This window comes from Myotis brandtii, unplaced genomic scaffold (genome assembly GCF_000412655.1).
Source record: "Myotis brandtii unplaced genomic scaffold, ASM41265v1 scaffold151, whole genome shotgun sequence".
Classification (NCBI taxonomy): domain Eukaryota; kingdom Metazoa; phylum Chordata; class Mammalia; order Chiroptera; family Vespertilionidae; genus Myotis; species Myotis brandtii.
In genome coordinates, this window is record NW_005355461.1 from 214121 (window position 1) to 227474 (window position 13354).

General features: G+C 39.2%; 1 protein-coding gene across 2 annotated transcripts in view; it reads left to right on the top strand.

Moving 5' to 3' along the window:
* CD109 (CD109 molecule) overlaps positions 1 to 13354 on the top strand; it is a 158222-nt gene that overhangs the window by 41656 nt on the left and 103212 nt on the right. For both annotated transcript variants that reach the window (XM_014535778.1, XM_014535779.1), the window contains one exon: positions 1052 to 1226. In XM_014535778.1, coding sequence (XP_014391264.1) covers positions 1052 to 1226 — 175 coding nt within the window. The remainder of the gene's footprint in view (positions 1 to 1051; positions 1227 to 13354) is intronic.

The following is a 13354-nucleotide window of genomic DNA, read 5'->3' on the forward strand; positions in this document are numbered from 1 at the left end:
GGGCGGGCAGCGGGAGGAGCAGCAGTTGTGCAGCAGGGGGTGGGAAGTGCCCCGCGGCGGCAGCCCTCAGCCAGGCACTGGCCTGGTGGTTTTACCATGTGTCCCTTCAGCTTGGTTTTCCATGAGATAGTTATTTTCTTCACCCTTGAAGTTGTTTAAGAGTTTTTTCTGGCCATAACTACTTTCTAAAGAGAATCATTTTTAGTCCACGTTGCCTCTGCATTTTCTCAGCCGTTTGCTCCCAAATAATGTGCCTGCCTTCTTCTCTCAAAGACAAATGGTGCTAGTTTTTCTCAACCTCTGGCATGGGCAAAGTGTGTCTTGGGTGGCTGATGTGTGGTTCAGGTGCAGACGCTGTAGAAAGGTAACTACGGAGGCACCCAAATACTGGAAAGTGCCCCACTCCTCAAGGTTTTTGTAGTTGAGCCCTAACCCCTAGCTTAGGCAGAGAAAGTGCTGTTTATGCTCTGCTACACCTGGAAATTTTACCACTGATAGTTTAATGTCTGATGGTATATTTCAATCAGTAGTATTGGTTAGATGATCTTTTCTTGGGCAAATGCCCAAACATAAAGGTTAGAATAAGAAACAGGCAAAATCTGTGTGTATGTACTTGCGTGTGTGTGTGAGTGTGTGTGTGTGTGTGTGTGTGTGTGTGTTTTAAGCCAAGAAAAAAAAGTCACCCTGGGATGAGGTCATCTGTAAAATAGAAGTTTAGAGGCTTGCACATTGCCAATAACTTCTGCACGCCCCCAGTGTAAGCCATCTACATGGAGGCTCATCCTGTGCTGTTTGTAGTTTGGAAGTAATAACACAGGTTCTACTCTAGTGGTACATGAATTACTGCATTAAAATTAATTTCTGGGAATTATTGTTTCAATGGCATTTCAGTGCAGCTGCTAAATGGAGCAGCAGGGCAGTATTAATTGGAACAATTGCATTTGGCACAATATAGGGGGTCTGTCTCACTGTCTATAAAATTTGAGGATCACAAAAGAATGGTGAGGGGAGGATAAAAAAACTTTGTATTTTTCCTTGTTGGGAATTCTTTAGACCCAGGTTTCTGGTGACAGCTCCAGGAACCGTCAGGCCTGGAGGAAATGTTACTATTGGGGTGCATCTCCTGGAGCACAGCCCCTCACCGGTCACTGTGAAGGCAGAGGTGGTCAAGTTGACAGGAAACCGCACTGCCTTTATTACGGGAGCAGAAGGAGTCTTTGAAAAAGGTAAGATAAAAAGCATCGAGTTTTACCCTTCTTCTGTGGTAATTGGAATATGTTAATAAAGCCCTGTGAAACCTCAAATTTGGAATGGCTCATGTAATATATTTTTAATTGTTACTTCATAAATTCCAAAATGGTGTTTTTGGGTGTTCTTCCAAGTGGCGATTCAGAGACCCAGATTCCTTCCATCTTGTGGCTCCATCATCATTAAGAAGTAGCTTCCAAGTCTGCAGGGGAAGAGCATGAATTTTCTCATGTGGGGAGGTTTTTATGGGCTAGATCTAGAATTGGCTCATATAACTTCTGCTCCTCTTTCAATGGCCACATTTACAAAGGAGATTGGGGAATGTAGGCAAATGTGTGCCCTGAAGAAGAAATGGATATAGTTAACAGTCTGACACTAACCCGTATTTAGTGTGTGTAGAGTACTTTACTAAGTAGGCCTCTGGGAAGGAAAAGAAGAGCCACACAAGAGCTAAAATCCAGTTTTATGAAATATTTCTTAATTTTTAAAGTAACAAAAAGATAATGTAAAAGTGGGAGCCATTTATAAAAGAACCTACATCTCTTGTTTCAAGTTTATGTTCTTACCTGGCCCAGGATTAAATTGGGTCAATGAATGTCTTCTTTTTCAATAGTAAGGGAAAAATAATTTTTTTTAGGGAGTAAATACTTAAATATTTTTTTCATCAAAATAACATTTATTGTATATTTTTCTAATTGAAAGAGTAATATCTGGTCAGTACTTACAACCTGATAAACACTGGAAGTAAAGGAAATAAACCAAAATCACCCATAATCCTACCACCCAAATATAAACACTGTTAACCAGAAGCATGTTTAGATTTAGTCAGTGGCCAGAAATTGAGGCACAAATGCCTATAAATGTTAAGAGTTATATTTAAAAAAATTATGTAGGGCACATAATGAAGGATGGATGGGATCCTACCATAATTCATTGTATAAATATTTATCCTCTACCAGCATAGAGGAATTAACAGCATTAGGAAATGAGATAAAATCAAAGTTGACCTATATTTGTGGTTCTTTCTCCACTGGAAGTTGATTGACTAGGTGTATATGTTTGGGATGGGAGTCAGGAAGAGGTAATGTGTGCAGGGACTAGGCCACTTTGTCTTTCATAGGAGACTATCAGGAAAAAGGGAAGTCTTGTTTCCCTGGAAATGTCGATTAGAGCTTAAGTTCCGAGTTTGAGCCTTAGCACTAGTTGTGTGATCTTGGGCAGGTTACTTTACTGTTCTGAGCTTTAATTTCCTTGTCTGTAACATGGGGATAATGAAATTTAATTCTCAGGGCATGTATCAAGTTAAAATCAGTATCTAGCACCTGTTAGGCACTCAGTAAACACCAGCTGTTAATATTATAAGTAATATATAATGTAATAACACTGAAGAAGAAGATGCAGGAAGCATCATTTCTTTTTTACATGGAGGCAGACCTCTATTTTCATTATTGAACCATTATTTCTAAAAATGAATGAATCCTTGTTTTATAATAATGGCTAAAGAAAATATTGAAATACTAAGTCACAGTAGACAATATTTAAGGTAATTCCACAGTTATTATTATTTCTTAACAATTATTATTTTGGCTCTACATGTGTGACAGTTTTTCTGTATTGTAAATTTGGATGATTTTGGCAAATACTTGGGCTTTGCTTGGATGCTTGCATACTTTTATTCTGGAATTTCCCCTTCATTGTCTTTTCTGCAATTTCTATGATCAGTCTCCTCGCTGGGGGTGCATGTTATTGTGGCTTAGTTTTTAACTTTATTCTTAGATTTTTCTTTTGGGAGGAGAGTCTGTCACATGACTCTGGGAAGGCTAAAGTGCTCAAGACTGGGTGGGAAAACGCTATCCTCGTTGCAGAATGAGTTTTTGAAAAAGAGAAAATTTGCTCTTTCAGGGGCTGTTTTGGACTCTGTTAATACACAGTTTCATTGAAAACACCATCGCTGGGAGCGTGGTCCCTCTTTGACAAGAGAATGTTATTCTGTTATCAGAGGCTTCGAGTCATTGTTCTCAGAACAGATGCTTCCTGGAATGTGAGGAGTTAAGGATCAAGACATTTCTCCCTTCTTGTTTTCACATCCTTTGCTTTATCTGACTTCTCCAGTTGTAACTACACGTAGATAAAAGAGGACTTCTAAACGAATGGGGTCTGGATCTTCCTAGGATTCATTTTTATTCTTAACTACATAAACACAAATAAATACATTTTAGGTCTGATTATTTCATCACTTTCTTAGGCCTTCCAAGAAAAGGTTGATTTTAATAAAGATTCATCTTCTAGTAGAGCTGGGTAAGGGTGGGAACTGTTTCTGAGTGGCTGTTTCTAGCGGTCCTAGTCTTAGAAATTCCTAGAGAAGGGCAGTGTTTCACCATAACTAGAATGCATTTCTTGCTTAATTTGTGTCAGAAAAAGTAATAGCTGAAGGATTCCTATTGTAGAATAAGGGCAAAAAAGCATGGCTTGTCCTCAAGGAAGAGTTCATTTATTTTTTTGACAGACATAGGGAAAATTTTGCTTGCATGTTTATCCTTGGGGCTAGCAGCGTTGATTACTTACAGTTCATTGATTCATTTTTAATGCATTCTACATTTATTGGGGATCAATTATGGGTTTTTTTTTTTGAGCAACCAAGCCTGTTGGAAAAAGTGTTTCTACTAAACAGTTCTCTAAAGATGTATTAATGCCTCTTTAGTGGTGATATTCAGACATTCAGGTGTACTTGTCATTATCACCACCACCAACCTCATCTCACCTTCATTATCAATCTCATCATTATCATCTCTGTAATGAATAGAACTAGGCTCATGATTTACTCTTCTATTGTATAAAAGAATAGGACATCTCCTGGTGAGTGCCTTCTGGTCTGGAGGCACCATTTATTTGTGGTGCCAAGACTTCTTCCATCTTCTCATTGATGTATTGGGGTGAGGTGTATTCTCTGAGTGTGTCTGTATCCTTTAATAACTTGCTTTTTCTTTTTGCCCTAAAATCTTGGAGAGTTAATGGGGTGTTTACCTTCTATTTTTTAAGAATTAAAAATTCTTCTTTTTCCTTTATTGTTTCTATCTTTTCCACATTGACTATGGGGTATGTTATTTTCCATCTTGATCCAGTAAAGGTAGGAAATCAATAGTTCTTAAATTGAGATATTAACTGAAAACTTAAAAAAAATTCATCGAATTCAGTTTGGATGGCTTTCTGGTGGAAACAAAGCTCTTGATCATACATTTCATAACTCATAGATCAATATCAGTCCCATGGTTTTTATGAGAGTAGATTAATGAGTATAGTGTGTGGGCAGATCTCCCAGGACAGGTTTTCACAGGCAGCTTTGCTAGTAGAACTCAGTCTAAACTTGTAGTTACGTGAGAATTATTGTTAAAAGAGTGTGGGCTCTTCATTCACATGTCTTTGCTATTGTGTGTGATATGTATAAATAGGTAGGGGTGCCTGATGTGCTTGGGCTCTGAAGCCAGGTGACATGAATGCCCCTTCGTTAGTGGTTGTGTGGCATTGGGCAGTCATGATCTCAATAGGCTTCAGTTTTATCATCTGAAGAATGGTAGTTCCTGTCTTTTACAATTAAAGTTAGTGTGAGGATTAAGTGAGTTAACATCTTTAAAGCACTTAACACATAGGAATTATTTAAGAAAAATGGTAGCTGTTGTTATTAGAAGAGAATTGCAACAATTATGTCCGAGGCAATTATTAATCGCCTATTGCGACGATCTTGAACTGGGAACTCTAGAAAAGGCACATCACTAAGGAGAGAAGGAGAATAAATTTAATGTGTTAATTTTTGAGTTCCCTGTTGTGCCAGGGACTTTCTGCACAATATTTCATTTCAATAACCCTATGAAAAAGTCACTACACTGAGGCTAAGAGAGAGCAATTAATTTTCCTGACTTAATATAGTAAATGATAAAACCTGAATTAGAAGTTGGTTCTGTTGGTTCTGAATTTTTCAGAAGGTTTTTCTACTGCCTGGAAAAGCATGAAATTTGTTTCATGCTTTTGTTTGCTTTACTTTGCGATATCAATGCAGTGTTGTATCAGTCATCTTCCTCTGAAATCATTTTCATTTTGCTGGTAGGAGTTTAGTCCTAGATCTAATGAAATATAATTTGAATCCAAAGAATCGCAAGTCACAGTGCTAGCGCTCCTCTTCAATTTTCAAGTTGGATGGGACCTCAGAGATAAGGCAATCCAATCACCTAATTTATGGCTGAGGAGGCTGAGGTGTGGTGTCGGGTGACTTGCCCAAGGTGAAATCACTCATGGGTGGAAGCCGATTGCAGGTCCCCAAATTGGCAGCCCAATGCTATTTCCATTATACTCTAGGAAACTTTCCTAACATCTGGAGGACTGTGTGTAAGACTGAGGATATATTTGCAAACGTTGATTTTTTTTTTAAATATGGAAGGAAATAAGGCTAACTAAGGAGTTTTAAAATGCTTACCTGCATTTTTGTGCAAGTTTCTTATTTCAGTTCAAGGGGGAGTTGCTCTTTATGGACTAATGGCTCTGCATCAGGGGTGGGAGCCTTTCTAACATTAAATTCTGTGGCTGTGTTTCTCAAAGTTCGAGAAGTACTTATTAAAAATATAGATTTGTGGCCACCCCTTCAAGGCATGGGTAAGGTCTAGGCATCTAAACTTTATTTTACGCACTCACCACAAGTGATTCTTAGAAACCTCAAAATGAGAACAGCTGTCCTTTAGTATCTAAAGAATTGTTTTTTTTTTAAAACATGTGCAAAATTTATTCAACTCATTAATTAATGAAGTAGAACATAAAATTGTTTAAAAAAGAAACTTTGAAAGGAAGACAAGTTTTTTTTTTTTCCACTCCTTGAAATATAGCTCGGAGCTTGCATGAATGTGTGTGTAAGATGGAACTTCATTGCAAAGGAAAACTGAATAAGTGAAGTAAAAGTCTAAGTCAAGCAAACATAGGCAGAATCTGAATCCTACCGTGACTGAAACCTGAGAGTGTAGGGAGAAGATTGTAAAATCAAGGGAGATAAAAAGAAAAAAAAAGTAAGAAAGAAAAAGAGGACACCTGGAGGAACTATTTGTAGGCAACTTGAAAAAAAAAAAAGGAATATTAGAAATAAGATTGCTGGTTTGACACAAAGCTGGTTAATGTCCTCCAAGGCAATAAACATTGTGTATCTGTTCTTGACCTGAAAGCCTGAGAGTGAGGCATGCCTTTGCAAGTGGATGATGATTCAAGGCAGCTGAGAGCAGGCCCCTCCCAGATTTCCCAATTTGCCTTTCAAGCAGCCCCCGAACCTAAACATTGGTGTTAATTTTAAGCGGTAGAGAAACGTGGGTTTGATTATGAATCAGTGATTGGGTGAAGTTGAAAGTGAACATACTGATTCTTCAAACTCCAAGTTAAACATTTGCAGCTCCTCTTCTAACACGGAATGAGTCACTGTACCAGTGACTCACTGAGGGTTTTGGTGGAAATAGAAATTAGATCCTACGAATTTGGGCTGAGTTACTGTTTGATCCTTTATGTCAGTGATTTCCTATTTTTTTAAAATCTCATGACACACATAAACTAATTACCAAAATTCTGCAGCACACACACAAATATATTTTTTGCCGCTCTGACAAAAAAAGTATAACTTTGATTCATTCATATCGGACAGCTATTGTATTGGCTGTTGTCATTTTTTTATTTGACAGCCTAAGGGAAAAGAGGTCAGTGCCTCTGACTAAATAGTCAGGTTTATATGTTTTATAAATTCTTGTGGCACACTGGTTGAAAATCACTGCTTTATGTTGTTAAGAGGACTTTGCAATGCTGAAACTACTTGTTTCCCCAAGGACATTTCTCCCCATTAATTTAGTATTTATTACGTGCTGTATGTGAAACATGAATGAATGAGGGGTGGGGAATAAAAGGAAGGAAGGCATCTGAGGAAGTTCAGAGGTTTTAGAAGGTTAACATATAATATTTAAAATGCAGAAGGCTGGAGAGCTTTTATTTTTTGTTTGTATAAAAAATTCAATGTGGTTTGTAAACAGTGCTGCTTACGTGTACCCTGTGCATAGTACTGTTTTACTTTTTACATTAGAGCTATACAAATGTCCGTTCATAAATGTTCCACCTCTGCTGACATCTTTGGCATTTAGTGGGAACAGTTATTTCCCAGACTAGAGAAGGGAAGGGTGTGCCAGAGGAAAGAGCCGATGGCTGGGAGTGGAGTTGTGAGAAGGAGATAGAGATTTGTGTGTGTGTTTTCTGAAAAGATGTTACTTACATTCTGCTTTAGATCTAAGTTTGGGGAGACATCCAGGAGGCAGCGTCCAACGGATAGTTTTGAAATTGTAGCTAGGGAGAGAGTTTAAGGCATTGTTTCATAGAAGCAGACAGTATTAGAAGTCTTGGCGGGAATGCATGAGAGGCACAGGAGAGACAGTGCTTATGGAAAGAACAAGACTGATGACAGAGCTTGGAAAGAGGAAAGGAACCCAATGAAATGGATAGACAGTGAGCAGCCAGGGACAGGGATAGATTGAAGATGGTAAGATGTCTCAAAAACCAAGGGGAGAAAGAGTTACAAAGGTTTTAATAGTGCCAAGTGTCCCAGGAGGCCAGAGAAGAGGAAGACAAGGAAAAGGACATTGGTTTTAAGTCAAGTGTTGGGAGGAAAAGCTGAATTTTAACTAATAAATGGGTGGTGAGAAAATATAATCAAAGTATAGATCACTCTCTGCAGAAGTTTGACAATTGAAAGAAGAAAGGTCTGTTAAAAGGCATAGTAGAGAGGTAAACTTGTTGATGCAAAAGTGAGGGGTGGATAATTTATGTGTAAGAGATAGTGAGATCAAGATCAGGAACTCAGGTGAGTAGATTATCCTTAAAAATGTACTTTTTCTTAGATTAAGAAAAATAGAAGAGAGTGAGAAAGGGAAGAAATATTTTGAGATATGAACTTGAGATGAAGAATCAAGTTGAAATATGTTTTAGGAAAACTTTGCCATAGTTAATCTATCCACCTCTACATTGTACAGATTGGCCATCTCTTTATTGGAAGCAGGAATAAACATTAAATGTAGTGTCCCATTGGAGAGAGAAGCACAGATTGGAGATATTTCCTGGTGGTGCCCTAACCTGGGTCCCTGCTGGACTGTGGGATATGGGAATGCAAAGGCTGATACTTGCATTGGTGTGGGGGAAGGAGCACAGAAGACAGAAGAGAAAGGGGCTGTTTATAGTGGCAGTGTGGGGGAGGAAAAATAATTTTCCTTCCTAACTTACTAAATTCTTCTGGCTGGACTAGTAATCAAATTGGCATGAGACAGATTAACAGGAGAAAATACGAAATTTATTACATATGTACATATGAGGGTCCCATAAGAATATGAGACCTGCAGACAGATCAGGCAGTTAAGTCTTATATACCATCTTGAGCTAAGGAGAAGTGTGGGGGGACTTCATAGGGCAAAGGGTCCATTGACATAGAGATAGAATATGATTGGTAAATAAATGTTTGCTGAGCCATCTTTAACAATAGGATCAAATGGGCCTTGTGGCTACCTCCCTGTCTGTCACACCAAGTTCATAATAAAGTATAGTTAGTTACCTGTGACGGTAGTTCCCTTCATGGAGCAGCTCCTCTGTCTAAATTCTTTTAGGCAGTTAGGGGGAAGGTTGAAGTTTCTATCTGAGTCTTTTGTTTCTTAAAAATAACCAGCTTAAAATAATCAGTATACCAAAAGGCATATTTTGGGTGACAAATTATGCTTCCCCTCAGTATTTGCCTCACTTGAAGCTTGAGGGATTGGGGTGGGGAGGTATTTAATACTTCCATTGTTGTCAGTGTGAATAGGAAGTGGATTTGTAACTCATCATCATCTTGGTCTGGGCTAAGATGACCATCACACCAAAGGTGCAGTGACAAAACTTGAGAAGGAAATAATTATACTGGGTCCTGGTCTTGCTCTGTCTCGTCTATTCTTTACTTCCCTTAGGAAAATTCCATGATTTGACTTTCTTTTCTTGCAAGGGTGGGGATGGAATTGATCAAAGATTTGGTGGAGGGAGGTAGTGGGAAGGTCTGTGGGTCTTTAGTTCTCAAAGAATTAAAATCTGAAAACCAGACTGGTAAAGAGCTTGGAAATAAATGAGGAGCAGGATTGTGGGGTTTTTTTGTTTTTTTTTTGAGCACCCGGTAACTTCCTTTTGGTAGGGCAGTGCTAAGAATTTACATTTATGAAAATGTAACTGGCAGAATTGATTTAGTATTATAAATTAAATTCCACTGAATATGTGTTAAATCTCCTCAAGAATATAGTTAGTTAGACAGGGCATTTACTATTTTGAGAATTCTCAACATTTCTTAGGCGCAAACTGTATATGGCACAATATTGGGTGGCATAAGTGTTTGGTGATCACACGAAGTTCTTGTCCTTATACTCCTCTTAGGGAAGAAAGATAGGTTTCATTTCATGTGGCAACTTGAGTTGATGGTAGGGGGTTGCTGTGCTGATGACAGTTTCAAGATCAAGTCTGGGTTTACTGGAATAGACAGATTAGCTGTGTCTTCCATGGACATGAGAATGGGGACTGTGGTATGAAGCCTGCAAGGGAGCCTATTGGGTTGAGGAGAAATGATTGCCTACAGGGTTACATAGGGGATAGAAGTAATAACAACATGGATAAGAGAGAAAGGATGGAAGAGTGGATGCATCCAAATACTAACCCCAGATTGCACTAAGCTACAGGGGAGGGACAGGGGGAGATTATGAGATTTTGTTTGGAATAATATTTTAGAAGAATTAGCTGGGTCTGTCGTGTACAGTTTGGGGGACACAGTGGATTAGAATGGGGGCCCTGGAGGCACATTGGAATTGAACCCTTAGCACTACCTGCTACTACCTATGAGGCCTTGGGGCAAGTCACTTCATCTCATTTAGTCTCAGTTTATTTACTTCTATAATAATAATAACAATGGTACCTACCTCAGAACATTGTTGTGAGACTTAAGAGAGACTTTAAAGTGCCCAGGCCATGACCAGTGTGGCTCAGTTGGTTGGGCTTCATCCCCGTGCACCGAAGGGTTGCTGGTTCAATTTTCGGTCAGGGCACATGCCCAGGTTATGGGCTCCATCCCTGGTAGGGGGTGTGCAGGAGGCAGCTGAATGATATCATATTGATGTTTATCTCTCCCTCTCCCTTCCTATCTCTAAAAATCAATAAAAAAATCTTTAGAAAACAACAACAGAAAACTGCACTGTCCAATACAGCAACCACTAGCCACAGGTAGTTTTGAGCACTTGAAATGTGGCTCGTACAAATTGAGATGGGCTGTGTGTGTGAACTACAGACTGGATTTTGAATACATAGTACCAAAAATTCACCGAAACTCAATAATTTTTATATTGATTACATGTTCAGTGGTTAGATTTGAGATATATTGGGTTAAATAAAATGTGTTATTAAAAATAGCTTCACCCATTTCTCTTTTCTTTTTTAATGTACTGCCTTACAATGTTATCATAGTGCCTGGCACATTGAAGCAATTGAGAGTGTAGCTGTGTTGTATCTGACGTTTTCCAGTACAGTGGGGCCTTGACTTACGAGTGTCCTGACTAACTAGTTTTTCGAGATACGAGCCGTCTCTCGGCCGATTTTTTGCTTTGAGTTGCGAGCTAAAATTCAGGTTACGAGCCAGCTTCAGATACCCCACCGCTAGTTGGCGCAGCGAACGTCACAGTGAACGCCACAACATCAGCCCAGCATCACGTGTCTCACTCGTTCACTTTTTGATTTGACATACGAGTAATTTGAGTTACGAGCTCCGTCACGGAACGAATTAAACTCGTAAGTCAAGGCCCCACTGTATTAGATATTAGCACTGACGTCTCCCTCAAGCCTGGAGCATGGGTCAGGTCTCTCTTGATGGCTGTTTGACTCTGATTTGAGTGGGCCTTCAACCTTATTCTATGTTCCCTGAGGAAGGAAGAAGTCTCCCTCAAAAGAGAACCCTCCTACAAGGGTGTAAAGGGCCAGAGGGTAAACGCTGCAGGTTTTGGTGGCCTTATGGTCGTTGTGGCAGCTAGTCAGCTTCCCCTTGGTGGTGAAGGCAGCCATGGAGAGCACACAGCAAATGAGTGTGCTTGTGGACCATCGGAACTTTACCTATGGAACCTGAATTCGGAGTTCATATAACTTCCGTGTGTCACGAAATATTGTTCTTTTCATTTTTCCCAGCTGTTTAAAAATGCAAGATCATCAGTAGTTCATGAAATATACAAACAGCAGTCATGGCCAGATTTGGCCCAGGGGCCATAGATTGCTGCCCCTGTCGTAATACATACCCTATGCATTTAGCAGCCCACAGCCTTGCTCGACTCTTGGTTTCTCATTTGTACTGGACCTAACATCTAGTTTTATACTGTATCCTTTTATTTATTTTACTTTTAGTGGGTTTTTGTTTGACCTAATTTACACTCAGCAGTCTAAATGGGACAAAAGGTAATTTATGAAACTCATATTTATTGAGGTATTTGTAAACAAGGGAGGCAGGATAGAAAGAAATTAGAGTATGTAAGGGACCAAAGGAGATATTTTTGGTTCGTCTTGCTTGAAATATTTGTGTTTTCTGTATAGCTTGTATTCACTGATGAGTTATTAACCTCTTAAAGTGACATTAAATTGTGAAGCGGAAACATTATATTTTAAGGTTTTATCCTCCATGGATTTTGGTGGAAAACTCCATTTTTCACTTTGTCCATTACTATCAAAGAAATTGTTGAATAATGAGAGAATATTTAATAACTTGGTAAAAGTGGTCAAAATTTTTAGCTTAAAAGTAATATACCTAAGTTTATTACTATACGGTACATTACTGAATAGCAGAGAGCTGCCAAAAAGAATTAAACAGTAAATACTGAGTCAGGCGTATAGTAGAAAATCTTTTTTTTTCATAGAAGATATTTCTGGAACTAGTGGATTTCCAATTACACACTACTCCTTCCTTCCAGCGCTTCTCTACAGAGCTATTTTGTGAGCACAGATGTCAGAAGAGGCGGCAGATGGTGTTATAGAGTGTGTTTAAAAAGTTAAGGAAAGGTTAGTTTTTGTGTATGCTTATTACACAATTTAAAAATAGCTTTGACTCTATTTGTAAGTCAAAAGGCCAGCTCTCAGGCTGTGCCAAGCGTGAAGTTTTAAGACAAGGTTTCTTTTGAGTGGCTTAGTGACACTGGGAAGGAGGAAGCTTCTGAAGGGTTTAGATGGACTTTTTCTGGTTATACACAAAAATGGCCCGAGTTTTACACAGTAAGGGTAAGAAGGACTTCATGTGGCAGAGGGCATCTTTTCTCGGTGATTTTCTCTGTGCACGGTTTAGTGAGGTGGTGACGATTTCCCGTGTCTGAGTGGATCCTTGCCAAAAGAGAGAGGAAACTTCACAACAACTTGTAAATACTGTGTATTCATCCTCAACCTAGCAACAGCAGAGAAAGAGATGACTATCCCTTGTCTACACGCCCACTGCACCCCCCCACCAACGTTTATGTTTTGGTGGTGTACGTTATTGCTAGGATGTTAGGACTTTCAAATAAGACTTAATAATTGCCTAGGCGATTCCAAGATGCGTTTGTAAATTTAGAGGGAAGACAACAAGTCGAAAAAATGTCAAGTACTCCCAGTTGACCTTTTAATAAGGACACATGAGAGCAATGCGCGGGCCTTCAATGGGATCTCTCTCCTCATCCTTGAGTCACTGAAGCCAGCAAGAGTCCGGGTGGGTGGGCATCTCTGCCTCTACGCTCTAGCTTTTGGGGGCAGCTTCTGTTTCTGCCTCTGTCTTTCCTGGGTCTGTGAATGGACATGGTCACATGTCAGAGCAGGGGGACCCAGGCATGTAGTTCCAATTTCTTGCTAATGATGAAACCCATCAAAGGTTTGACTCTATTAAGAGCTGCATTTAAAAGAAAAGTTCTATGAAATGGTGTCTCCTGCACTTCAAATCTAGGGAGTTGATTTTGATTGCTAAAATGCTTACCGTCCAATTAATCAAAATACTATTTATTTAGTTTGTAGACCCATAGCTATTTTTTACTTTCGCCTTGCC